We start from the raw sequence: 26,933 nt of genomic DNA on the forward strand, positions 1-26,933 counted from the left end.
CTCACTCTAGGCCTCTCCTGCTCTGGCCTGAGCCTCTCCTGTTGGCAGCCGGGCTGAGCAGCAGACAGTGGTGAGCAGAACGGGCCTCAGTCTGCGGCTCCAAGGCTGCGTGGGCCCCGCAGGGCACATGGCGGAGAGAGGGTCTCCACTTAGAGCCAGTCCTAGCTGGGCTGTTGGAGGGTCAGTGCGACTCCGGGAGGGGAGCTGCCGAGGGGTTCAGGCTATCGGGGGGATCCTAGGGGTGGGCAGAGACATGGGGGGGGAGGAGTGGGGAGCCCAGGCAGAGGCCGCGACCTGCCACAGGGATTCGGGCTGGGCCACGGCAGGGCAGGTCCGCCCTGCATGACTGCTAGGGCCCCTCAGCCCTGTGGGGGCAGGTCGTGTTCAGAAGACAGTCCCCTTCTTCATAGGTGTACTTCAGTGACAGTGCTATCTGGCTGGAAAACATCGTGGACCCTTCGACCTCTGGGAGCCATGTGTCATAGTATGGTGGCGCATCACCGTAACTCCCTCACGGGCTCCAGCAAGGACTAAATGAGTTGATACCCGGGAAGTGTTAACAGCAGTGCCTCCCAGCACAGAAGAGCGGCTCCAAATAGATTTGCTGTTATTAGGGAAGGGGGAGAGAGAACAAGGGAGGAAGGGCAGGAAGGAGAGGGGAAAGGAGGAAGGAGGGAAGGAAGCAATCTGCTTAGGAGATCACGGTCGGCAAAGAAGGCTGCATGGAGGAGTTGACACTTGAGCAAGGTTTTGTAGGGTGAATAGGAGTTTGCTACAGGCTAAAGAGGCAGGAAACAGAATGGTGTCCCAGGTACAGGGCACCCCTGAGCTGCACGTGCTTTGTGCCTCGTGAGGGTTGTGCAAGCGTTAGATGAGGACCTGTGTGGGAACGGCCCCTAGCACTAGGTGGGCTCTCTGCGGCCGACTGGGATGTTGCCAGGTTCTCATGATGTAGTCAGAGCTGGACTAGGTCTAGGGAGCCGAATCCCTGGGCTTGTGCCAAGTGGCTCTGTGTCTGGGCATCTTGCTGTCACTTTGCTGTGTCCCTGTCACATCATATTGGTATTTCCTCCGTGGCACATCTGCATCTGAGGGGCCAGTTGTTGGGGGAGAGGTGCTGAATGCTGGGTCCCCTTGTCTGGACTAGGGACTTCCCGAAGGCAGGAGCTCCTTGCCACTCCCAGTATGGGGTCCTGCCTCGGGAGGGAGGTAAGGCCTGCCTGGCCAGCCCCTCCCTCTCTCCCCCTGGAAAAGCCATCGCCCACCTGAGCAGGCACAGGACAGTGAACAGTCTGGAGAAGTGACAGGAGAGCATCCTGACACCGCCCTTTACGTCCTCTTTTGTCATTGAGCTTTGGCAAGGCCTCGTTGACACAGGCAGAGTTTCTGAGCCCTGGAGTGGGCTCTGGCTCCGGGGGCGGGAAAGGGAGCTGGTCTGTAGCCTCTGCAGCTGGGGCTGGAGAAGGAGGAGGGGCCTGGGGCAGGGCTCTGTTCTGCGGAATCTAACCCACTGAACATGGGATCCAGCAAACCAGCAATGCTTTCTCTGGACCAGAATTGCAGGTCAGTGTGGGGATGTGGAAGGAGGGTCAGCCTACTAAGGGCAAGTAGGTAAACCGAGGCTAAAGCTTGGATGAGCCATGGCAAGTACCCAGAGATGGCTCAGAATGGCAAAGCCCAAGTGCCAAGCACAGGCCCACAGGAAGCAGGGGCCCTGAACTTCTGAGGCATCTGTTGGGGAGGGGTGCGCAGGGTGGCCACGGTGGAGAGAGGTGGTGTCCCGGGAGGACAGGCAGCGTGGCATGGGAGGAGAGGTGTAGTCCAGGGACACTGCCTCCAAGGGTGTGTCCAGTGTCATAATAGCCGCTCCCCAGGAGGGCAGGGACAGGCTGTGCTGGGGGAGCCAGGCCACACCCCAAGGCCCCAGAGGTCTAGGACACTGGCCATGCTACCATGCACAGCAAACAGAGGCTTGTGTTTCTCCATAGTTGTTTCAAATCCATTATTTGCCCCCATGAACGATTTACTTATCCCCCTTTTACAGATGTGGAAACTGAGGCACGGAGGGGTAAAGGGACTTGTAGCAAACCCATGGCGAGTGAGGGTGGAGTGGGGTCTGACCCCAGGTTGGGCTGGCTCTGGGCCCGGATCCAGAGCCGGACATCAAGTCTCTGTGCAGGGGCTCTGGACTCTGGGCATGGAGTTCATGAGCCTGGCCTGTAGGCTACAAGGACTCCAAGGGGTGGCCCCTTTAGGGATAAGCATGGTGGTCCCAGGCCAAACATACCTGAGTCCCAATCCTGGCCCAGTCCCAGTCTCGAGCTGTTAGACCCTGCCTGTGGTGCTTCCCCACTCTGAGCCTCAGTATCCTCAGCCATGATGAGGCTAAGAGGCTGCCTCACAGGCCACCGTGGGACCTCGGGTGGGGCTCCCTCCCCTCCCCTGACTGCATTCACCTGCACTCACCACCTCTGACCCACCGTTTATAGCAGGCGACAGGATTGACTGGTCTCCTCAGTGGGGCCAACAATGACCAGGACACACAAGACCCTGCCTGGAAAGACAGGCAGTGAACAAGCCCACAGATAAATGGCTTAGCTCCTTTCACATGGGGCTCTGCAAGAAATAAAACAGAGCGATGGGATGAGAGCATAAGGGGCAGGGCTGCTTTAGACACGCCAGGAAGGCCTCTTTGAGCTGGAAAGTGAGTGTCAATTGTGGTGATGGGGGCCAAGCATCCTAGGTAAAGGGAACAAGTGCAAAGGCCCTGGTGCAGGAATGAGATTGGCATGTTGCAGGACCAGCAAGGTAGCAGGATGGTTGGAGGTGGGGGTAGGATGAGAGGAGGGTGAGGAGGCAGGGGCCAGCTTGTGCATGGGCAGGGTTGGTCAGTGCCAAGAGGGCCAGTGGCCAGAGCCGCAAGGTGGCAGGCCCAGGCCCCCGTTGGGTCTCTGGCTACAAGGAGCCTCAGGCTGGGAGATTCCCTGTGGGGCCTTGGGCCTTGGTTTCCCCAGTGAACAGGGAGTAGCTGGACTTGATGTTGCCAAGCGTCCTTTGTAACTGAGCTCTCCAAACTGGCGTGTGGGATAGAGACAGGGCAGCTTCTCACTGACCTATCAGGGAGAAAGAAAGTACATGGTTTCTTGCATGCGGGGGCCAAACACGTTCCCCAGGGCTGCTCACCTACCCCAGGACCTGTCCTGGGACCACCCAGTGTGGCCTGAGCTGGCATGGCCCCCGGGAGCATTTGTCGTGTGGGGGTCATGGGTAACCCTGTCTCACTTTTGCCACCTCAGGAGCTCCCTGGAGACCGGAAGCAGCCTGTCCACTGACCGCTACAGGTACTGTCTCTCCCTCTCCTCTGGGCCTACTCTTCCCATCGGCACCGAGGGTGGGCCCAAAAGGCATCATGGGAAATTAGTCTCCCCATTCAGCCCTAAACCTCCCCCAGGGACCAGAGGTACTGCTGACACATCCTCTGAGAACCAGTCCAGGGAGGAATGGTCCCCTGAGGACTAGGGCTCAGCTAATGGTTCCTCTGAGAGCCAAGGCTGGGGTCCCTCTGAGGGCCAGCCTGTGGCCACCAGTTCCCATGACAACAGGGCAGCGACCCAAGGGCGAAGCTGTTGCTTTCTATCGGTTTTCAGATGGTAGTTGGTGGGAGCGGGGGTGTCCGAGGGCCTCTGCCTTCACATGTGTTTTGTACCTTGACATTTCCATAAGATGTCTTCAGAAAAAGACATTCTCTAACTTTACACAAAAGGATTGGAGACCGAGACACTGAGGAAGGTCCTGTGGATCGGAAGTCAGTCAGTCTCTGCTCAGAGGCCAGGGGCGCAAAAGACAAGTCACAGGCCGCTGGTCCTGGAGTGGTGTTGGCGTGGGGAGCCATGTCTGACGCAGCAGCCTGAGCCAGGGAGGAGGGGCCTGGGCCTCGTTGACTAGAAATAGGCTGGTCCTTGTGAGGGGTGGGAGATGTGGTGCTGCCAGGAAGGGGCGTACTTAGTGACAATCCGCAAGGGTGGATATGGCCCAGCATGCAGAGCCAGGAGGGGTGAGGCAGAGGGTTGGGCCGAGCCGAGTTCCCTCTGGGGAGCCTGAAAGGAGGCCCATGAGGTTGTAAGCCCCAGCACTGGAGACACTGCAGGGCCTGGGCCCCCTGTGCTGGGGACAAGAGCCATGGATGCTCCGCCGGGATGGGATGGTCCTGGCCACCGGCTCTGAAAGCCTAAGGCTGCCTGAGGCTCTGAGGAGGGCAGACGGGTGACCATCCGGGTGCTGCTTCCTCGAGCCGTCGTGGTGCTGGCAGCCCCCCTGGGGGTGGAGAGCGGCTCCCACACTCCGATAATCCTGTATGGGGACGCCCCATGGCCACGGCCACATGTGATGCTGACAGGAGTGGGCACATGTGACAAAAGCCCACAGTAACCCACCTCCTCACCACCGCGCAGAACTAATACATTAGTATTTTACAGAAGTCACTTGTTCAGGATTCTCAGCCGGTGAGCAGAGCGTGCTGTGAACACTACCCAAGGCGACAGTACACTCCTCACCCGCGTGGACACACCTCCTCATGCCCACAGCTCCTGGGACAGCGCCGGCACGGTCACACACACTACGTCCAGAACATGCGCACACTCCATTCCTCATGCGGTCAGACGCTCACTCCCACCCTCCCGCGCACAGGCTCACACACCCCGATGGCCACACTGCGTTTTCACATGCTCACAGCCGGACAGCCCTGCCTGGCTGGCCCGGGGTGCCGGGCAGGTGTGTGGGTGTCTGTGGCAGAATGGGCCGAGCCCAGGGTGAGAGGGTCACGAAACTTCTGTAAAGCCGCTGAGCCACTGGTTTCTCTGAAAACCACCCAGCAGTGTGGCTCCCCCCGCTTTATCCACTCTGCCAGCCTCTAGTCAGCACTCTGCTCAGGGCCAGGCGGGGAAGGCTCTAGAATGAAGGGAGGGCGCATGGGGCTTTTGTCCCCGAGTGTCTGGGGGTTGGGGAGGGGCTATCACACGTCCCCTGCTCCCCTCAGATTTGACCCTGACCCAGCTTTCACCAGACTAGGCAGGAGGTCATGGTCAGGAAATGGCCACAGTAACCACCCCCCCCCGCCCAAGGCTGGTCACACTTGACCTCGAAGCCAATGACCCAGTGTCTTCATAGCCCCAGAGGACCAAGCTAGGGGTCAGAGCAGACAGCAGGACCCCCCAGCTCTGCCCTTTCCCCCTCCTCCACCCAGCCCTTATTTCCCGAGCACCTATGGGTGTCGGGTGCTTGCGATACTGTGGTGAACAGTGTTGCTGCCTTTGCTGAGCTACTGTGTCAGGCAGAGGGACAGGCAGCAAACAAAGGAATCGGGCTTTAAAATACTGTGTCAGGTGGTGGTAAATTCTATGAAGAAAAATAAATCCGGGTGAAGAGGATAGTGATGGCAGGGTGGTCAAGGAAGGCCTCTGTGAGGAGGGACCATCTAACCAGACACCAGAAGGAAAGTGGAGGTGAGCCACGTGACTGGAGGAAGAGCATCAGGCAGTGGGGAGGGCCAGTGCAAAGGTCCTGAGGTGGAACGTGCTTGGTCCATTTGAGGAACAGAAAAGAGGCAGGTGCCAATTGGGATCTGTGACCTTGCAGTCCCATGCACCCTGACTGCTGACCTTCACAGCAGCCTTGGGGCACAGGCAGAGCCAGGCTCAATGTTCTCATTTCACAGATGAGGAAAACTGAGATGCAGAGACCAGAGGAATATTGGTGCCCGATCCAGGCGCTGGACCCAGGGCCCCCACCGACCCTCTCCCACCAGCACCTGGCCTCCGTGTTGCTTTTTGTGCAGCAGCATTGTGGGAGCCTCAGGGAAACCTGGCCCTCGGGCCCCAGTGGAAGAGGTGCCATTCTGCCCGTCCATCCCACGGAGGTTCTGGAGGCCCCATTCACAGCTTGGGAATTCAGAAACAAAGGTCCCAGCCGGCAATTGCCTCCTTTCAAAGGCACAGCCGGCTTCCTCTGCCACAGGCGTGAGAGGGAAGCTGATGTCTTGGTGGGGGAAGAGGGGCGGGGCGGCACTTCACGAGGCCTGTGCTACCTTGGCAAACAGGCAGACAGGCTCCTCACCCTTGGCGGATGGCCACGGTCACCCTCCTTCCCCATCTGCCCCGCGGTTATCAGCCCGGTTCTCCAGCAGCTCATGTCTCCCCAGCCCCGGACAGTGCGGGGCTTTCTGGGTCCAGCTTGGGCCCAGGCTAATGATGCTGGGTGTGCCCTTTCCCCTGGCTGGGCCTCACACTCCCTGTTTGTACAATAGGAGCCTTGGACTGAGCCATTTCGAATGCCCTTCCAGTTGTAACTGTCCACGATGGGATATTTCCAGGCGAGTTACTCTCCAGGGCAGGGTTTCTCTGTTTCACCACTACTAACATCTGGGGAGGGATTGTTCTTTATTGTGGGGGCCATCCTGTGCATCAGAGGATGTTGAGCAGCATCTACACACCACTAGATGCCAGTAGCACACCCCTCCCCAATTGTGGCAACCCCAGATTTCTCCAGACATTGCCACCTGGCCCCTGGAGGGGCAGCGGGGGGGCAGCAAAATCGCCCCTGGTTGAGAACCACTGTTCTAGAAGCGGCATGCGTGCCAATGCCAGAGATGCCCTCCTGGCGCAGGTGACTCTGTTCTTTGGCTTTGTCAGAGCACGGGGCTGGTATCAGGCCCCTGGTTCCGCACCTGGCCTCCAGGAGCCTGGCAACCTGACTCAGCACCAGCTCCCATCTGAGGCTGCTGTCTCCTGGATATCCCCCCTCACGCATGGCATGGAGTCTTTTCTGAGCTTCAGTCCCCTCATCTCTGAGCAGGGGAGGGTCGTAAGGACGCCACGGGACCACCACTGTGTAAAATGTTCAGCCAACCAAGGACCTGGAATGGGGGGGGTACTGTTCGTAGAAGGGCATTTTGTGTGCTAAGACCCTTCCATTCTGCTACCCAAGCTCCTTCGTTCCTTCCACTAACGATGACTGGGTGCCTGTGGTGGGCCCAGCTGGGGCCGAGCCGGGGGATGGGCGGTGAAAAGAGAGAGAGGCGGGGGCCCTGCCTGGGAGATGCCCAGGAGATGCGCGTGCTGCAGCCAGCACAGAGCGGCAGTAAATAAGTAACCAGGATCATTTCGGAGGAGGACACCATCCAGGGGAGCAAATTAGACAGGGTGCAGGGTGAAGGAGGCTCTGAGGAGGTGTTGGAGGTGATTAATGGATGATGAGTCGCTGCCCCAGAGGAGGGGGCTCCTCCGGCAAAGAGCACTGCATGGGAAAGCCTGAAGGGTGTCGTGGATTAGGGGACATGAAGGGGGGCCGGGTGTCTGCGGGTCGGGAGCCTAGAGAGGTGAGACGGCCAGCAGGAGCCAGTCTGTCAGTCAGGAGTTTGGCCTTTATTCCGAGAGCGGCATGGGGCCACATGAGGGTATGGAGAAGAGTGACATTTTAAGGTCCCTGTGGCTGGTGTGTAGGGAATGATCCCTAGAACAGTCAGAGCAGAAGCAGGACCCACTGGCAGGGATGGGGAGAGAGGCCAGGCCGAGTGGTTCTGCTCTGTCACCTGGGACAGCCAGGTCCTGGGACCACACAGCCACCCACTCTGCCCGTGGCCCCCTTGTTCCCGCCCAACAGCCCCTGGCTGCCTGCGGCCCCTCAGCCCCGCCGCTCTCCTCCTGCCCGCCCTCCCTGGCTGGCGGCGGGAGTCCCCTCCCAGCAGCCAATGAGCAGCTGTCATCGAGGTTCCATTTTAGATTTTATCAATGTGTCCCCGTCGCCCAGGCAACAGCTCCAGCGGCCCTGTCAGTCTTTCTCTGCCTGCCTTTCAGAGCCAAGCTGCTCCCACCCACACCATGTGGCTAAGTGGTGAGTTCTCGCTCACCCAGGCCGGACTGGGATTCCACCAAACGTAACCGATCTGGGTAGCAAGGTCAGCGTTCGCCTGTCATTTTGCCCCCTCCTGGCCTCACGCCCAGGTCTTTGGGGCCAGAGCCGCTCTGGGCCAGGCAGGTGGGTGGGCAACCACCCGGCCAGGTGCGGGTGAGGCCACCAAGTGTCCGGGGCCTGGTTGGAAGAAGGGACTTTGAGCCGCCATCAGGAGCCCCAGCATCTAGGCCCCCCAGGATGACGGGCCAGGGGCCCCTGCCACTGGGCACAGCCAGGGCTGCCTTGGTTTGCCCTGGGGAGCCCCAGGGGAACCCCAAGAAGAACCAGCCACCAGAGACAGCAGCAGTCTGAGACTGCCCCGGGTGAGCAGCACCAACGAGTTGCTAGGCTTTTGTGCGCGCTGCTCTTTGTATTGGAGGCGTGTGCTCTAGGAGCCGGCTGGGCAGGGCCGGGCCATGTGAGTGGGGGCTGCGGCGGGACCAGGGTGGGCCGGAGTGGCCAAGCCCCCAGCTCCCCCCAACCCCTCTCCGAGTCCCGGTGGAGGAGCCGCGGTGGGCTGGCTGGAGACTGAAAGGTGAAAATGCTCAAGTTCAAGGCCTTTTGCCTGGATTACTGGCAGTTCCTGTGTCTGCAGCCGCTGCATGGAGTCTATAAAAGGTACGTGGACCCTCCCGGGAGGACCTCTGCCACAGGGCAACGGGCTGTGAGGTGAAGTCCCCCCCACCCCCCAGCCCGCCGACTGCAGGGCCTCCTCAGGTCGGCCAGGGGTCCCCGCCACTGACCAAGAACGGCGGGAGCGTTTGCCGCGGGTCACTTTGCAACTCGGCTTAATTGTACTCTCCTCTCCCTCTAGCCCTGAAACTGGTAGGCTTTCTGCAGGGAAGTGCTCGCCCCAGAGTGTTCGGTGGCCAAATGCTGTGTTTCATTGTTTCTTGCTGCTGGGATCAGCCCTGGAGTGGACTGGATCTTGGGCAGGTGTGACCCCACGGGAGGGCAGCCTGGCCCTCCCACGGTACATTCCCTCCGGCCTAATGGGTGGCTCATGTGATTCACAGGTGTGATTGCCTGCATCCCAAGCAGGAATTTGAGACCTATTTGGGGAGGCTGAATGGGGGATCCCTGGTCTGGAGGTCAGGAGACCAGAGTTCAAGTCCCTTCCCTTGTTGTGTGACTTTGGACAGGTTGCTTTCCCTCTCTGAGTCCCAGTTTCCCCATCTTTTGGTGTTTGGAACTGCTTATAGTGGCATTTGGGGACTGCTCCCTGCAGACACCACGAGCCCGAATGTTAACAAACCTGACAATATCTTCTACACGTGTGTTCTGTCTGCACGCACACCTTGGCCGAGAAACGCGGGGGCCTAGGCCAGCGGGAAGGGCATTGTGGGCCATCCCCGTGGTCTCCTTCAACGGCGTGTAATGAAAGACCCGGGAGGAGGGAATTAGAATACCAGCTATTCTGAGGGAATTAGTTTTTCCTGATTTCACACTCTGTGAAGTCCACAGCTATTAGCATGCGAGCAGCTCTGGGAAAGCATGGCAGCTTTTCTTTTCTCTTCCAGGGGCTTTCTCCGAAGGGGGCGGGCCCTGAGGGTCTCCCAGCAGCCTCAGAAAGCAAGTCCCTGCTCTTGGGCGGGCGCCAGAGAAAGAAGCCTGTCCTGCATCTGATGAGCACTGCCACATCTGAGCGGAAGGCCCCACCAGGTGGGATCTCCACCCTGTGCAGGTGGCTGAAACTCTACCCTCGCCCCAGGGAGTTTGTTGTTAGAGCCTTGGGGCACCTGGCATATTCTGGCTGTTAGTTATCAAGTGACAGTGGAAGGTGGGGCACTTTCCATGTTCATTCATCCTCAGCCCTACTGCTAAAGAGGCACTAAGCCCCCACTCTGAGCAGGTGAGCCAGTGGAGACTGCAGGGCAGGCAGCCAAGTAAGTGAGGCCACAGGATTTGGACCTAGGTCTCTCTTGTTCTAAGACAGTCTCTCTTGAGTGCTCCCCAGCTTGAGGCCATGCAAGCACACCAGGGCCTTGGAGCCGAAGGGATGACTGAGACACAGCCCTGCCCCACAGGGGCTCAGGTGGAAAAGGTAGGAGTCGCGGTCAGGGTGTGGGGGCTTCACGGAGGAGATGACAGCTGAGCGGGCAGTGAAGAGTCTGGAGAAGTTGGCAGGGCTGAGAAGAAGGTGGGTGTTCCAGGCAAAGGGAAAAGCATGTGGGGGAAAAAAACCAGAAGTTCCTCAAGGAGCTCCCAGGCTCCAAGGGGAATAGACCCACTAACAAGCCATGAAAATTAAAGATGGGAGACAGAGGTGGCACAAAGCTACCAGCAGCATGAGGGAGGCTGTCTGGGAGAAATCAAGGAAGTCTTCCTGCAGGAGGTGGCATCAGAGCTGGCTGTAGGAGTGGGATCTTTCCAGACGGGGAAGGGCAGAGAGCATGGCTTAAACAAACAGAAGGAAGTAGGACCGAGCCTGGCATGGTTCAGAGATGTCCAAAGGTGAGACTGAAGTGTAGGGTACCGATAAGGGGATGAGCCTAGAAAGGAAGGCAGAGTAGGTGATGATAATGCTGAAGCTCATTGAGCACCCACTACATGTGAGGTCCCATTCCAAGCTCCGGCCCTGCGGCAACCCAAACAAGTGGGGGACGAGATTATCCCATTTTCCCACTGAGGGGAAACTGAGGCACGGGAAGGAGAAGTAGTTTGCCCAGAGTCCCATGGCCTGTCAGTGGGACCATCAGGATTTTACCAGGTGGTCTGGCTGCAGGGGCCACTCGCTGCCAGCTGAGGAGTCCAACTATGCATCCCAGCAAATGAGATGCTCAGGGCTGGGTCAGTCCTCTCTCCATCCCCAGTGAGTGACCATAAATAACGGTGACACATCAGGGAGACAAGAACTTGGCTTTATGGTCAGACCTCATCCCGGCAGAGTGCTCAGAAACTCACTTTCCCTCCAAGCCCGCCCCTGTACGATGTAGGAGGGCTGCTAGCCCACCTCTCAGGGCTCCTGTGGGGATTGACAGGGACAACTTCGGGAAAGCACTTAGTAGGGGCATAGGAAATGGTGGCTGTCCTGGCTCACACAGACCCTCCACCCCCCCCCCCGCCCCCCCCCCCCCCCCGCCGAAGGCTTTGCAAACAGAACCTCTTGGCTTTTTTCCTGATGCCATATTCCGTTGTTTAAAACAGCGACCCAAAACTTAAGAGTATGAAAAGGATGTTTTGCAGACAATGCATAATTAACCACTTCTAAACACAGGGTGTGCCAGGCTCCCTTGAAGCTGTTAATTATTCTTCATTAGGGATCTTAAATTAATGTAAAATAATCCTGGAGCTCTGCCAGAGGCTGAGGCTGGGGGAGGAGCAGAGCTGCTTATTTCAACTAGAGAATGAAAGAATGTTTGTAGGGCACTTCTGCATTCCACGGGGGGGGGGGGGGGGGGCGGGGGGGGGGAGAGGGGGGATGATGGCCCTGCTAACCCTTCAGCTTTGGCCAAGAGGCCACTGTGGGAGGACATGGAACCCTCCCCCCAGTCGCCAGAGCCCAGCAAACCGCAGGGTACACTTGTTCAAGAAACAGGTGCGAAGAACGTAGAGAGTAATATACCCAATCGCCTGGCTTCACAAATAAACTGTTACCAATGTGGTGGGTGGCCCCTGTGGACCTCCCCCAAATGCCATCCCACCCCCCCTCCGCTCCCCCAGAGCTAAACCTAAGTAGTGCGCCGCCACCTCCCCCCCTTTCCATCTGTCTATTTCCCATGCACATTCTTATAACTTTGCTAACACGAAAGCTGTTTTACACGTTTTTAAACTTCAGATATATGATGTAATCTGCAACCTGCTATTAAAAATCTTTCAATTGCAGTAAAGTACACATAACTTATAATCGACCATCTTAGCCATTTTTTAAGTGTCCTGTTCAGTGGCAAGAAGTACGTTCACACTGTTGTGCAAACATCACCACCATCCATCTCCAGGATATCACAGAACTCTGTCCCCCTTAAACACCAATGCCCTGCAGTTCCCCTCCCTGCCCAGCCCCTGGCAACCCCCATTCTACTTTCTATCTCTGAATCTGACTAAGGACCCCATATAAGTGAGATCATCCAATGTTTGTCCTTTTGTGGTTGGCTTATTTCACTGAGCACAATGTCCTCAAGGTTCATCCACTGTAGTAGATTGCAGAACCTCTTTCCTTTTTAAGGCTGAATAACGTTCCATTGTATGTAGAGACCACACTTTGTTTATCCATTCCTTCGTCAGTAGACGCTTGGCTTGCTCCCACCTCTTGGCGATTGTGAATAATGCTGCTGTGAACACAGGTGTGCAGTTATCTGTCTCTTCAAGGTGCAACTTGATTCTTTCACTCTGCATTTATTGGTGAGCTTCATCCATGTTACCATGGATAATTCTCATTCATTTGTTTTCATTGGTGTATGGTATTCTGTTGTATGACTCTGCCATTGTGCCAACATCCGTTCTGCTGTTTTGATGAATTAGGTGGCTTCCCATTTTTCGCCGTTACAGAAAGGGTTGCAGTAAACGGTCTTGCACATACCTCCTTGCTCATGTTTGCGGAGTTTCTGTGGGGTTTGTACCAGGGCGGTATATGAGTACCTTAAGCCTCACGGAGGTTTGTGCAATTGCTTTCCAAAGTGGTTGTAACAGTGTGCATCCTCACCAGCAGTGGGCGAGAGTCCCCGTGTCTCTACGTGCTTGCCTGCACTCGGTATTAAAAGCCAGATGCTATTTTTAATGTTGAAAGGAGAGCAAGAGACAGGAAGAGGAGAGAGCACTGTAAATGGTGTGGGACTCCACCCATAGCTCCACACAGCCTCTGGCATCCTGAAGTGGAGGGTGAGACACGCATGTGCTGTTCCCTCGGTGTGTTCCAGGTCCTCTGGAGTGAGGGATTTTTCAAGAGTAATTATAACTGGGCATGTTCACTTGCCCCCAGGCTGACTTGTAGCCTCGCCTCTGAGCATACTATGGATGTCTGGTTACAAAGGTAGGATTACTCTAGATTAGACCACTTAGTTCCTTAGTTCTAGATTAGACCACTTAGTTCCAGGTCTCACTGACCACTTCTGTTGGAAATAACCAAGGCCAGGTGTATCAAAACCACAGTGTGAAGAAACTCACTTTGGAGAGCGCTCCCTAAGCCTCAGCCCCCATGAGTGAACTTGGTTGGCTTGCAGCTCCAAGGGCTCAGCCCAGGGAGCCGGACAGGCAAACCTTCCAGGACAGGTTAGGGGGTACCAGGGTGCTCCCAACACACACCAGAGTCCCAGACCTCAGCTCTTGGCTGGAAGTTCAGTCTGTTGAGGAGAAACGTGGCAGTGAGACCCCGGATGCTCTGTGACTTGGGGAGATGGTACAGGCTCTGAGGTCAGGCTGACTGGGAATCCAATCTGGCCGGTCCCTTAGATAATAAGTATTACTATTACTCTTTACTTTCCCTGAGTGTTTATACGTATCTCCATTAATCCTCCCAACAGCCTTATGAAAGAGATACTGTTATTTTCCCCATATTTCTGACAACGGAACAGAGGTCCAGAGAGGGTAAGGGACCTCCCTGAGGTAACAGAATGTGGTCAGTCCAAGCCAAGGGATGGACCCCACTGGGCCGCCTTGCTTCATTTTGTGTCTGCGCTGTTCAAAGCTTCCTGGCTCCATGTAAGTGCCCCACTAGCTGTGGCTGGCTCCCAAGTGACCCCAGAATGTAATGACTTCAAACAATGGCAGTGTCTGATCTTCCCATGGATCTGCAGCTTGGGCGGGGCCTGTTCGACTCCCATCAGATGGGGCTTCTGGAAGAACAGAGGCTGCATTCCTCAGAAGCCTCCCCCACCCACCCACTCACCCAGTCCTCTGTCTTGCAGTTGCTGCTGGCTGTCAGCCGGAACACCCACACGGGGCCTCCGCATGGGGCCTGGGCTTCCTCACAACATGGTGGCTATGTTCCCAAAGTTAGCAGCATTCCTAGAGAACCACATAGAAGGTGTGTCACCTTTCATGACCAGGCCTCCGATGTCATGAGGCCTCACTTCTGTGGCAGTCCACTCCCTGGGGCATCACGGGGTCCTTCCCACGTCCAAGCGAGGCAAGTCACACCCCACCTCCTGACCAGGAGTCGCGAGATCTGGCCAAGCCTACGGGGCCATCTTGGGAGGTCAGATCTGCCACGGTGACCATCCAAAACACTTCCCCATTCCGGCCCTCCCATCCTGAGCTGAAATGGGCTTAGGAAGAGTGCCTGACAGGCGTGAAGCCACCTGGGACACAGCTGGTACTTGATAAATTGTATGTCTTCTTTTTATTAATGAAAGAAGTTTGAAGAAAGTGTGATTATTCTTCAAGAGAGGGAATGATCATTTCAACTGGGAAGGCCGGGAGGGTTCTTGTGGAGCTGAGATGGGTCTTGAGGGATGAGGAGGGCTTTTCCATTGACACGGGGAGGTCAGTGCCCAGGGCAGAAAAGGCACGAGAAGGATATGAGAGTGGTGGTGTATGAGCACTGGATCTGATAGTCTTTGGTGGTGAGCAACAGCAATTGCCCATGGCCAACTAGAGCAAAAGGGAACTTGGGTGCCTCTCTGGGGAGTTCAGAGGGTCAGAGGAAGCTGGAGAAGTGGGCTGGGCCCAGAGCAGGAGCCCCATGCCCCCCAGTGCAGGCTCCCCACTATGACGAAGGCTACCTGCACCCAGAGCCCACAGCCACAGGCCTCCACTCCGGATGTAAAGTCTGGGGTGAGAGTCTGATTGGTGCAGCTCAGGCCATCTCCTGCCCCTCAGCCATGCTGGGACGCCAGGGGAGAAGCTGTAGGAAGGAGCCTCCAGGGACCCCGTGGCTTCCACCCCCACCAAGGCCTTTGTGTTCCCCCCACCCCCAGCAGCATTGCACTATGTGTGAGAGAGGCTGGTCCCTGGGCTCTATAGGAGGGCTGTTAGGAAAGAGTTGTATGCTGGGTGGTGCAAAGTGCCCCGCGTTCCCTGGGAGCATGGCCTCCTCGTTCAGGCACTTCTGCTGGACCCAAGCGAGGCCTGGGTGAGGTATACACGGGAGGCTCCATTTGACCAAATTGTCAGGGGCCTGGAGAAGCTCGTCTTCAGCGGAGTGGTCAGTGAAGGTTGAAGAATCAGGGAGCCAGAGCTGAACCCAGCTTACGTTCCAAGAGAGGAATTAAGCCCCTCGAGTAGGACGAGGCTGCCTGGCTCCATCCTCATGTCCTCGTCAGGCACATTTAGAGGGCATTTAAAAGCAGGCACTGCAGTCATGGGTAGGTTCCAGGGCAGCAGTCTTTTACGCATCACCTCTCCTGGCAGCCTTGTGTCTTAGCAAGATCCCTCTGGTAGCCAGAGGGTGGGGGAGAAATTACCGGACTCTTGAGGATAAGCACTTTTGTGTCAGTAATTGCTGGATTTTGCATATGAGATGATCCATACTGAGTGACAGTCTGCACCTCCACCATGTCTTGGCAGACATCGGATGGATGGGTCCGCCTGTCTGGGGAAGGGCATGCCAACCTGAGGGGCCCCAGGTGCCCAGGCAACTCAGAGGAGGAAAGTGCTCAGCCCCAGGAGCTTACGAGCTGGGTCCCTTCCCCAGTCAGGGCCTGTTATGGGGCCAGTTGTGCCCCTGCCACCCCCCCCCCACCACACTGCATCGAACTCATATGTGTAAGTTCCAACCCCAGTAACTTAGAATGGGACTGTACTGGAGATAGGGTCTCTATAAGGGTAATTAAGTTAAAATGAAATCACTAAGATGGCCCTAATCCAGTATGACTGGTGTCCTTATAAGAAGAGATTAGGACACAGACACACACAGGGGGAAGATCATGTCTGATGACTAAATTTGTGTATCACCTCGACAGGGCCACAGGGGTCCAGATATTTGGTTAACCGTCCTTCTGAATGTAGCTGTGAGGGTGTTTCTGGATGAGATTAACATCCAGAATCCGTAGTCTGAACAAAGCAGATTGCCCTCCCCAGCATGGGTGGACCTCATCCAATCAGCAGGCCTGAATAGAACAGAAAGGCCAAGTAAGAGGGAACTCCACCTGCCCAGCTGCCCTTGAGGCCTGCCTCTGGACTCACACTGAAACTTTGGCTCCTCCTGGGCCTTGAGCCTCCCAGCATTTGGACTGGAACCCAACATCAGCATTCTGGGTCTCCAGCTTGCCAACTGCAGACCTTGGGACTTGTTGGTCTTCTTAATCACATACACCAATTCCTTATGTGTGTATGTGTGTTCACACACATCCTGTTGCTTCTCTTCCTCTGGAGGACCCTGCCTAATACCCCACATGAGGACCTGGGGAGAAGAGCCCATTTACACGCCAAGGAGAGAGGCCTCAGAAGACACCAGCCCTGCAGACACCTTGATTCCAGACTTCCAGGCTCCAGAATTGCAAAAAAAAAAAAATATATATATATATATATATATATATATGTATGTCAGTTTCTGTTGTTTAAGCTCCCCCGAGTGTGTTACTTCGATATAGCAAAGTGCTGTAGGACCTCTCTTTCTTCATCTGTGAAGTGGGTCCAATGACCACTTGGGTTTATTGTGAGACTGCCAAGCACAAGGTGTGTGCACCCTCTGTGCACTCAGCAGAGCCAACATATCTGTGTGTGGCGGTCGGGGCTGGGAGCTGGGTAAAGTGAGGGAGACATTCACTGTGGGCACAGAATTTAAGTGGGCACCAAAAAAAAACCACTCAGTAATCAAGTAAATAAAATGTCAAGAGTGTACCTAAAGACAGGTTGTTGTTTGTTTTTGTTTTACAACGTGCATTGCCGTGCCATGCAAACTGTCATTTCTACAGGGGTTCTGGTTTCTAGGCCCTTCCACCCAGTGTGCCCTGCAGGGTGGGTTTATGAGGATCGACAGTGAACTGCAGAGAGAGAGTGAACCGTGAAGCTATATATATAATCTTTTTTTTTTTTTTTTTTAAAGTCCTACTAACTTTTTCACTTGGTTCAAAGTACAGCACGCTATTTTGGCAAGTACGTTATCAGGATGCACATTTTTCCCTTTGCACTGGGCCGCAGCTGGCCCTGAGCCAGCCGTCCACCTGCTGTGCTGTCCACTTTAAGGAGTCAGGCTGGGTGTTCTCCTCGGAAGGCCATCCTGAGAATGCATTTCCCTCTGGATATCTGCAAAGGAGGCTTAAGAATTAGCTTTGTTTCTCCAGAGAGGACATCATTAGGTCATTTGGCAACTCCGAATAAGATCTGAGGATTAGATAGTAGAATTCGATCAATGTTCATGTCCTGACTTTGAACACTGTACTGTGGTTATGTCAGAGCATGTCCTTGTTTTAGGATGGACACTCTGAAGTGGCAGGGGCTTGAGCTGGGCAACTTACTCTCAAATAATTCTGGGGGAAAAAAGTGTGTGTGGTGTGGCTAAGTGTGTGTGTGTGTGTGTGTGTGTTTGTACTTGTGTATGTGTGGAGAGAGAGAGAAAGACAATATGATAAAGCAAAATGGGATACAGTGTTAACAGGTGGAGAATCTGGGTGAAGGATACACAGGCTTCTTTGTATTCTTCCTGCAACTTTGCTGGAGTCTGAAATTAACTCAAAATACAAAGTTTAAAAAAAGTGTCAGGAGTGGCTGAAGGCTAGTTCACCAGACTCATGTTCTGGCTTCTTCTGGAGCCGCCTGACCCCAGATGTCCCCTCTGCCTCCTTCCCAGTGCCTCGGGCCCCAGCTGGAGTCCCACCTCCTCAGAGAGGCCCTCCCTGATCAGTCACCTTGTCCGGCACAGCGCCAGGCCGCCCTTCTTGTCATCTTGCACGTCCCCCAATTTTGTTTTCTTTATCACTCTCCACAACCTCAGAAACTATCTCATCGTTTGCCTAGTGTTTGTCTCCTCTGCCCCCACCTCCAAATGTCAGCTCTGTGGAACTCTGTCTCCTTCATCCCCACCCTTTCCGCCTCCCCATCCTCTGTGCCTGGCACACAGTAGGTGCTCAATAAATATCCGTGAACAAGACAACGTTTAGATGATCATAGGGCTGCAGATCGGAAAACCCAGAGTCTCATCCTTTCTGGTTTCCCCCACAGACTTGCCAAGTAACCCTGGGCAGTGTCCCACCCCATGTTGTCCCAAGCTCTAAAGCTTTGGGACTGTGTGATGCAGAAAGCCCCAAGCTGCCACGCCATCTCAGTGTCCCCCAGCTGAGACCCTCTCTGCTGCAGGGATAACCTGGGGACTTGCCTCCCCGGGCTCCTCACTGCTGTCTCCCTGACAGAGGAGAAGCAGAAGAAAATGTGTTTCACGGATCTTACCTGTAAGGCCCGTGTCCCCATACAGTGGGGCCCACAATGAGAGTGCATTCACTTCTCTCCCAAGTCTTCTTCTTAACAAAGTCGGGGCGGATTTTAAGCCCAGCGCCTTTGGCAGGAAACAGTATCTGCCTGAAACTGAATAACATTGTCTTGTTTTCATGGTAACCTTCTACTTACAGCAAGTGATGCTAGTTTTCCATTTGGGGGAGTGATACAAAGTTTCCTTTTAAAATGAATGTATTCAGGAGTGAAAGCCAGTTAATTGGGTATTTTGTGCATTGTTTTTAACTTACTATTGTTGTAAATTGGAAATCTGGTTGGAAGCAGAGAGCGACTGCTCAGGGTCCCATAGCAAGGTCCCGCCATGAATCACCTACCTGCGCCAGATGTCACAGCTTTGCCCGGCGTGTTTCATCTTTCCTTTACGCGTTCCACATCCATTTTAGTGTTCAGCTTTCCCGTTTTTCTCCAAAAATGTCTTTCTACAGTAGATTTGTTCAAATCAGGATGCTAATGCGATCCGCACACTGCATATGTCTGTTGAGTCTCCTTATATCTGGAAACTCCTCCTTCCTTTTCCAGCTTTGCCATTCATTTGTTGAAAAAACCGGGCCCTATGCTTTAGCACCTCCCACATTCCATTTCTGGCTGATCGCTTCCCCCACTGGTGTCATTTCACCTGTACCTCTGTCTCCCGTAGTTCCTGATAACTAAGAGTTAGGTCGAGGCTAACTTGACTAGACTTGCTGTTTTAAGCCAGACTAGACATTTTAAGCCAGTTGATTTTAAGGGAAAATAGTAAATAGTATTAAATGAAATACCAGCATGTCCACAGAGAGTCTGCATCATAAGGGTGGGATGAGGCTAGAGCTAGGAACTGTCTATGAACAAAGGAAAGCAATGGAGGAGACTCAGCCAGGGGGCTGACCTGGACAGGGCAGGGCTGGGGCAGTGGATGAGAAAAAAAGGAGGCAGGAAGGCCATGGAGGAGATGAGGTCCAGGCCCAGGGTGGTGCAGTCCTCACCAGTTCTCTGAATGAGTTTCGTATGTGGGCATGATCAGTCAAGGGGAGGGTTCCTGTTTGGGGTTCCTTGACCCGCATGCCAAGATCCGGGAAGTGAGGCGCCAGGGGCCAAAGAACTTAGGCCTTTCAGCACAGGATGGGCATCCCAGAGAACAGCTCTTCTCCTTTGCCTGAGAAGGACCTAGGGAATGGATAAGGCCAGCAGCAAGTGGGATTTAGGTTAGGCATAGAGAGGGACGTCCCCACCAGAGTAGGAAAGTCATGTTGCATAGTGGTTATAATGTGCGTTTTGGAGAGCATTGCTTGGGCTCAAATCCTAGCCCTGCCATTTCCTATTTGTGTAGTCCTAGGGGTGTTTGTGCATCACTCTGTGCCTTAGTTTCCCCACTCTACAGATGAGATAATAGTGGTACCCACCTCATGGATGGGCCTTAGGATTTGGTGAGCTCATCACATGTAGGGCTCCGGCAACAGTAAGCACTCAGTAAGCACCGGGTATTATTATTACTATTGGGTGAGAGTGAAATGTCTCTCCCTGGAAGCTTTAGTTTTGGCCACAGCCAGCAACTGCAGAGACTAGAAGCTCAGAAGGGCATTGCTTTATGTTCATGATCCTTCACAGAGCTTCTCAAAGTACATTCACACAGCATTGGCTCCTCCGATGGGTTTGATCTTCACAAAGGCCCCCTGAGGCAGGTTTTGTTCTCTTCCCGTTTTGCAGATGAGGACACTGAAGGGGGGGGCGGGGCAGGGCAGGAATGGTTTATAAAAACCCCTTGGCCGGTGCAGCTCAGGGGTGTGGAAGGGTCTTAGTCAGAACCCGTGTTCAGAGTCCCAGATCTTCTGCTCCCTGCTGTGTGACCTTAAGTAAGTCACTTAACCCCTATGTGACTCCATTTCTCCATCTCCAACATTACGGAATGGGACTGGGGCTTCCACTGTCTGATCTCCTTACATAGCAGATAGGGGCACAAACCCTGAAGGTCCCCAGCACCATCTGCCTTCCCCAGACCCAAAAGGGAACAGAGTCACAGATCCCAGAAGAGAGAAGCCAGGACGGCTGGCTGTCGGTTTGATTGATTGCCGATGTCAGACCCTGCCCTTTGGGGCTCCATCTGTCCCATAGCCAGGCCACCACAGCAAGTCCTCAAGAGACATTCCAGAACAGTCTCTCACCCCGCCCCACCCCGATTACTTAGGAGCTTCCCCTGCAGGATCCTGGCTTTCCCTCCAGTGGCCAAACTTGATAAGATCGTGCAATCGTCTTTGTACTTCCTGGCCGCCCCCCCCCCCCCCCCCCCCCCCCCCCCCCCCCGCCCCGCAATCTCAGGGGCAGGTGACAAACAGGCGGACAGTGAGCAGGCCCAGCCTCAGGTCTCACCCTAGGCAACGCACATCCCTTCTCGGGGCCTCAGCTTCCTCATTTACAAAATAAAAGGCAGACAAATCAAGTGAAAGGGTTGGTCCTTCATTTAGCAGATACTCATTCATTAACTCCTCCTCTGGGCCAAATTGTTTGCCAGGGCAAGAGAAACTGATGAGCAAGCTCCATAGCTACCCTCAAGTCACTCCCCGTCTGGATTTTTCCCTGCTCTAAGGGCTGTGAGGAGCCACGGGCATCCCTGGAGCTGGACCAGTCATGGGCAGCTTCCCGTAGGACGTGGCAGCTCAGTGAGCCTTGACAGGTGAAAAGGAACAAAGAGTACGAGAGGTGACCTGTGGGCCAGACACCACAGATGGACTTGATTTGACTTGCATGGGATTAGCCCTCATATGGCATTTCAAGTTTGAATTTATTGCAGACATGTAAAAATCAAGAGCTTTTAGGCAAAAGTGTGGATTTCTGACTTCTGAAAAACCAGAGCCCTCATTCCTACCCAGCAATGGTTGTCCCTTTAGACTGCATGGTCCCCACCTGACCATCCCCCACACCTCTCCCCACCAGCCGTCCTCATGTCCCTGTCGCCATTGATGGACCCTCCAATCCCCCAGTTGTTCAGGCCAGAAACCCAGGCATCATCTCCTGCTCTTCTTTCTCTCTCACCCTGTATCACAGCCATCCGCCAACCCTACTGGCTCTGCTTCGAGAATGTTTCTAGACTCCAGTCACTTGTCCCCACCATCTGAGCCACCTCCTGGATCCAAGCATCAGCTGCTCCCTGGCCCTTGCTTCTGTCCTTGCCCCCCACAGTTTCCTGTCTGCACAGCAAGCAAAGCGAGGCCCTGCATGCCCAGTCGGGAGCTTGGACACAGTGTGCCTCACGCTCCCCAAGATGGACATGGCAGAGGTCTTCTCTCACGTCTTCCCCAACACCCGGCCTGACTCGGTGACCATCTCTGCCTGTGCCCTTAGCCCTTCCTGGCCTCCTAGGTCTGAGACAAGATGGCAGAAGTCGGTTGGTCAGATGCCCCGGGGGCTTGGGAACCCACCCAGTGGTCCCACATGACCCAATGCTCTTAATGACCCTGGGCCTCCATTTTCCCATCTGAAAAATAGGGGCATCCCAGCACCCCCTCCACATAAGGCAAATGCTGCTTAAGAAGCAGGAAGGTTAAGGGTTTTAACATTCAGCCAACTTGGCATGTGTTGAGTGTCCGCCTCACGCCTGACCCTGCTCTGGGCACCACTGGAAGTCTGTACATATAAATGATGGGTGATTCATTTTGCTTTCAGCCTGAATCAGGAAAAAGGAGCTCTGGCTTTGGAGTTGGATAGACAGAGCTGAGTTTAGAGATCATTCTGGACAAGGCATCTGAACCTCAGTTTGTTAATTTGTTAAAAAAAAGGGGGGGTATAGTGAGCGCCACTCCTCAGAGTGTGTGAGGTGTGGAAAGAGCTAAACTGCGTGGATATTTTGCCCGCTCTCCATGGGCTCTCAGGGCTGGGAGGGAAAGGGACGTGGACACAGGCCATATCCATGCAATGTGAGGCTCAAGGACCAGAGAGGATGTGGGGCAGAAGAGGAAGGAACCCAGGAAAGCTTATCAGGTTTATTTATTTGCTTGGGGCCGGTTACTCCTCCCAGCAGAACATCAGCCCTGTTTGGCTCCCCCTCCTCTTCCCCAGGTCCACGAGTGGTGTCTGGCACTAGCAAGGCAGTCCCCACGTGTTGAATGGATGAAGGAACAAACATAGGAGTAATTGGGTTCCTGGAGGCGGTGGCCTTGGTGGTGGGGCGGGGTATCGAGGATTCGCTGGAAGTGTCTGTACGCAAAGCTGACCACAGTGGGGCCATGCACAGACATGGCGGTAGGGTTAAGAGAGGACCCAGGGGACGGTGTGGCACCGGGTTGCCAGCAGTGGGGAGGCCTTACAACCCAGGGCCTGAGGGTGGGGAGAGGGGCACAGTTACGTGGAGCAGGAGAGAGACAGAGCCACGTACAGAGGGCCACCTGCCAGGCACTGCAGCTGCCGAGGGGCAGTGAACAACGCTGACCACCTTCTGCTCTCCTGCCAGGGTCTCCCACTGGCCACAGACGACAGGGAACGGGGGCATGGGAGCCTGGTGGTTCAGTCCATGGGCCCAGAGCAGAGGAGACAATCCATCTGCTGGGCATTTGGAGAGTAACAGGCCCAGGGATGCAGAACTCCTGTCCAGAGTGGGTAGGCTCGGAGCTAGGAGGCCTGGGGCAGGGACCGCTTGTGGGCATCAGGAGGCTTGATGTGGGTGGCAGACGGCAAAGGGTCTTGCCTGCCTCATTGTGGTTTGGCCAGGAGTAGGCAATGGCCGGTCGCAGGGAGGATGTTGGGTTTAAAATGAAGCTTATGACAGACGGTGGGAGACAGGCCAAAGGCAGGGACAGCACTGGGAAGGCCACACAGAGATCCAGAGAGCAAGGAGGGGGCCGGCTGTCTGGCCTCATAAACCCCACTGTCACCGCCAGCCCACTGCCAGGGAAGAGAGTGGAGAGTGACCATTTTGTGGGCAAGACGGGCGGAAGTCAGAGGCAGAGGTTGGGGGGCATTCAGAGCCCTGAGACCACAGACATTCCTCACCGAGCAAGTAGAATTGACAAACCCAGCTAGGCCTGGAGGCTGGAGCGAGGCTCACAGGCCCTCCCTCGGCCTGCAGAGGAGGGGAGCCTCCCACCCCTCAGTCCCCCTCCCCACGAGCAGGGGCTCCACCCCCTGCCCTCCCTGCTCGTGCCTTTGCGTCCCTCCACCGAGCACAGGCCCTGGGCTGTGTCCTGCCCTCACAGGCCAAGTTCACCATGGCATCGGCATCTCCCAGGGAACAAATGTATCCTTTTCTTTGCCTGGGCGGCAGTGACTTCATCCTCAGTGGGCCGTGTGAGTCACCGCACGGAGGGTGGAGGGCCAGCCAGCTCTCCGCGGAGCCTGGCCGTGGCCGTGTGGCTGGGGAGAGGGGCGAGCTCCCACGCAGACCTCCCTCACTTTCTCTTCCTGCTGTGGCCCCCTGTGTCCTACAGGGGAAGTTGGAGGGACGACATCACTCGGCACCTAACGCGTGCCCAGCCGTGCCAGGGGCTCTTGCCACGACAGCTGCCATGAGCTCTGCTGTCCTGCAGAAGGTGGCCCTCAGAGGCTGAGGCCTGCACCCAGGGCCACACGGTTCTGTGAGCCTGGTATCACTTCTTCCTCACCGTAGCCAGGAGAGCAAGGATGCTTATTCCCATTTTGCAGAGGAACGAACGGAGGCTCAGAGAGATGGGATGACTAGTGTTAGGGGCAGGGAGTCAGAGGTGAAGAAGGAGTCTGCCCCCATTCTCAGGGACAAGCCACCATCGGTGATGAAGACAACGGTGTGCTGAGTCAGCATTCAGGAAATCTCAGAGCACCAGGAGCCTCAGTTTTCTTGCCCCTAAAATGGGCATGATGACAGCCACCCTTCAGGGCCGTTGAGAGGACATGATGAGAGCGGTCGTGAAGGAGGGCAGCACACCCCCAGGCCACCGCCACCCTCATCCCGCCGTGTGACAGTCTCTGCGCCATCAGCACCCTGCGAAGTTGGGGAGCAGCGCAGGGGGCATGTAACGGCTCAGGTGTGAGGCTGGCCCAGGCTGACAGCGATGGCGTGGGGGCTGCCAGCGCCTTGGAAAAGCGATCTTCAAGGGCCACCGGGGAGGGAGTGCGGGAGATGGCCCAGGGCGTGGCCCCTGCCAGGTGGTAACACTAAGCCTCGTGCCCTCAAGCTCTTCCCTGAGGCTTTGCTAACTCTTCGTGGGTGGCCCCCACCCCCTCACCCATCAAGCCAAGGAAGCAGTCTTCTGAGAAGCCCGCGATGCCCCAGCAGCTGGGGACAGCCGCACCCATCCCTTCCCTGTGCCTTAGTTTCCCCATCTGTGAAGTGGGGGAGGGAAGCCAGTGTGATGCTGTTGGAAAGGAAGGGCACACAGGTGGGTGCAGCCAAGGGGAAGAACAGAGCGGCGCCTGGACCCTCCGGAGGTTTTGGTGGGCAGGGGTGTCTTCCAGGACAGGGTCTTGGCCTGTTTCAGGACAGGCCCTGTCCTGAAAATGACACCTCTCTCTGAGATCACCTCCAGGGCCAAAGGTGCCACCTTCCCCTCCCTACCAGGTACCCGCCATGGCTGGTGTCTCACACACAACAGGCATGGGAGGTGCATGTGACAGATACTCCTCCCAGCTGAATGGTGAGGGACCCCGGTGCTAAGCCCGGGCCCAGCGGGTCTGCCCCAGAGCCTGGGGTCAGAGGGCCCAGGAGCCATGAGAAACCAGAGCCTAGCAGGCAGCAGGAAAGCACAGGGCAAAAAGACGGAAGACTCAGATGTGCCTGGCATGTGACAGGCCGTGGATGGAATCCTGGGGGACCAGGTGAGAGGCAACAGGCTGGTAGGGAGGATGGGACAAGGGTTCTGGAAGGTGCTTCAGGAAGAGAAAGAGGTCTCTGCAGTCACCTATTCTAGCTCTTTACCTGTGGGGACCAGGGGTCAGCCCAGGCCAGAGGGGAATGAGTGAGGTGATGGACGGAAGGAAGAGGAGAGCATAGGTGAGTGGATGATTGGGAGGGGAGAGGGAAGGGAGGCGGGAGCTGGGTATGGGTGTGTGAACGGATGAGTGAGCCCGGGGATGGGGTGAGCAGAGTGGTGGTGATGGAGACACATACACAGACACTGCCTCCGCCCTCAGAAGATGTTGAGAAAACTTCCACCAGTAGGACAGACCAGATAAACTCTTGAATGGAGGTCCTACTCTTGTGTGGCATAAGGAAGTGAGGTGCTGCCCCAGGGAGAGTTTCCTTAGGTCAGTGGAGGCTCAGGTTGGAATAGCAGCCTTGAGGGATAATGAGCTTCCCATCACTCAGGGGGTTCAAGCTGAGGCTGGGCAGCCACCTCCCCAGGGTGCTGTGGAGGAGCTCCTATGACGGGTAGCGGGCCACTGTGGTGGCTTCTGATGAGGAGGAGAGAGAACTGGGGTTCCCGAGCCCCCCAAAGAAGCCACAGCCTTTGTAGAAACCAATGTTGCTTTCAGATAAAAAATTCTTTCCTGGCTTGGGGGACAGACAAGTATGCAGCTGCTGATCCTCATTGTGGGGATCAGGCTGGAATCCTGGACATCCTGCCCAGGCCAGGGCCAGGGGCCTGGGGACAGAGCAAGGCTTTGACCCCTAGACCCAGGCTCAGGGTCCAGCGCCACTCTCCCTGACTGTCTGTGGGCAGGTGATGCCCCCTGTGAGCCTCAGTTTTCTTATAGGTGAAACGGGGGTCCTGGTGGGCCCCGGACAGGATGACCCTGGCAGCCATTCATAGCTGTACGGCTGTATGCCCAGGGCCTTGCAGGGTGCGGGGGGCTGGACCCACCTGACCCTGGGGAACTTCCTGGGGGCTACGGGTGGGTAGAAGTAGATTCTGTGAACGCTGACCTTGAGCTGTGAGTCATTGTCCCTAGGGGCTCTGCCTGGGAAGCCCCAGCTGCCTACCCTGGGCTGGGCCCAGGAGCAGCTGGAGGGGAGAGGGGTGGGGAACAAGGGCGGGGGCTGCAGCTGGGACCCCGGTCTGGAAATGCCCCAGACCCAGCTCGGGCCCAGCCCCCACGGCTGCTCAGAGGGGTCAAAGCCCTCCGCCCCCCTCCACTCCCCACCTCTACCCAGAAATGCTGCGCCTGGAGCCAGACTGCCAGAGCACAAAGCCCACCTCCCCCGCTTCCTAGGGCTGTGACCTGGGGTGAGTGACTTTCCCCATCTGTGCCTCAGTTGCCTCAAATATCAAACGGAGCCGATGATCAAATCCACTTCATAAGGCCATCGGGAGAACTGGATGTGCCCGTTCTGGCCCTGTGGAGAGCTTAGACCCGTGCCCAGGATTCCGTGAGCCCAAGGCGGTCAGGGAAACTTAAGGTCAAAGGGGCCGGCCACATACAGCATCATCTGTCACACAGTAAGGAAGTGGCCTGGCCAGGCCCAGGAACTTTGTCTCTCCCAGCAGATGGAGACCCTCTTGGGCCAGCCACTCTCCCAGGCCGCAGCCCTGACTTTGTCTTTCTTTTGTGTCCCATACACCCCAGGCTTCCCCCAGGATCCAAGCAGGCAGAGCGGCCCCTTTCCCTGTCCTGGCCAGCTCCTGGCCCGCCGCTTGGGGTGGGCCGGGCTGGGCTGGGCTGGCTGCGGGGCGGGTGTTGAGTTTAGGCCTCTGGGGAGATGGGGGAGGATGTGGGCCCGCCCTCGCCTCCCCGCCCACCTCCCTCCCTCTCAGGCTCAGCCTCTCCCCTCCCAGGCCAGC

The 26,933-nt window shown here is 56.0% G+C and overlaps 1 protein-coding gene across 1 annotated transcript in view; it reads left to right on the forward strand.

The window, feature by feature from the left end:
• Positions 1-26,933, forward strand: part of IQSEC1 (IQ motif and Sec7 domain ArfGEF 1) — a 384,351-nt gene that overhangs the window by 238,638 nt on the left and 118,780 nt on the right. Inside the window, 1 exon segment of the mRNA XM_027582489.2 lies at positions 3,297-3,341. Within this exon segment, the coding sequence (XP_027438290.2) occupies positions 3,297-3,341 (45 nt within the window).

This window comes from Zalophus californianus, chromosome 1 (assembly GCF_009762305.2).
Source record: "Zalophus californianus isolate mZalCal1 chromosome 1, mZalCal1.pri.v2, whole genome shotgun sequence".
Lineage (NCBI taxonomy): Eukaryota > Metazoa > Chordata > Mammalia > Carnivora > Otariidae > Zalophus > Zalophus californianus.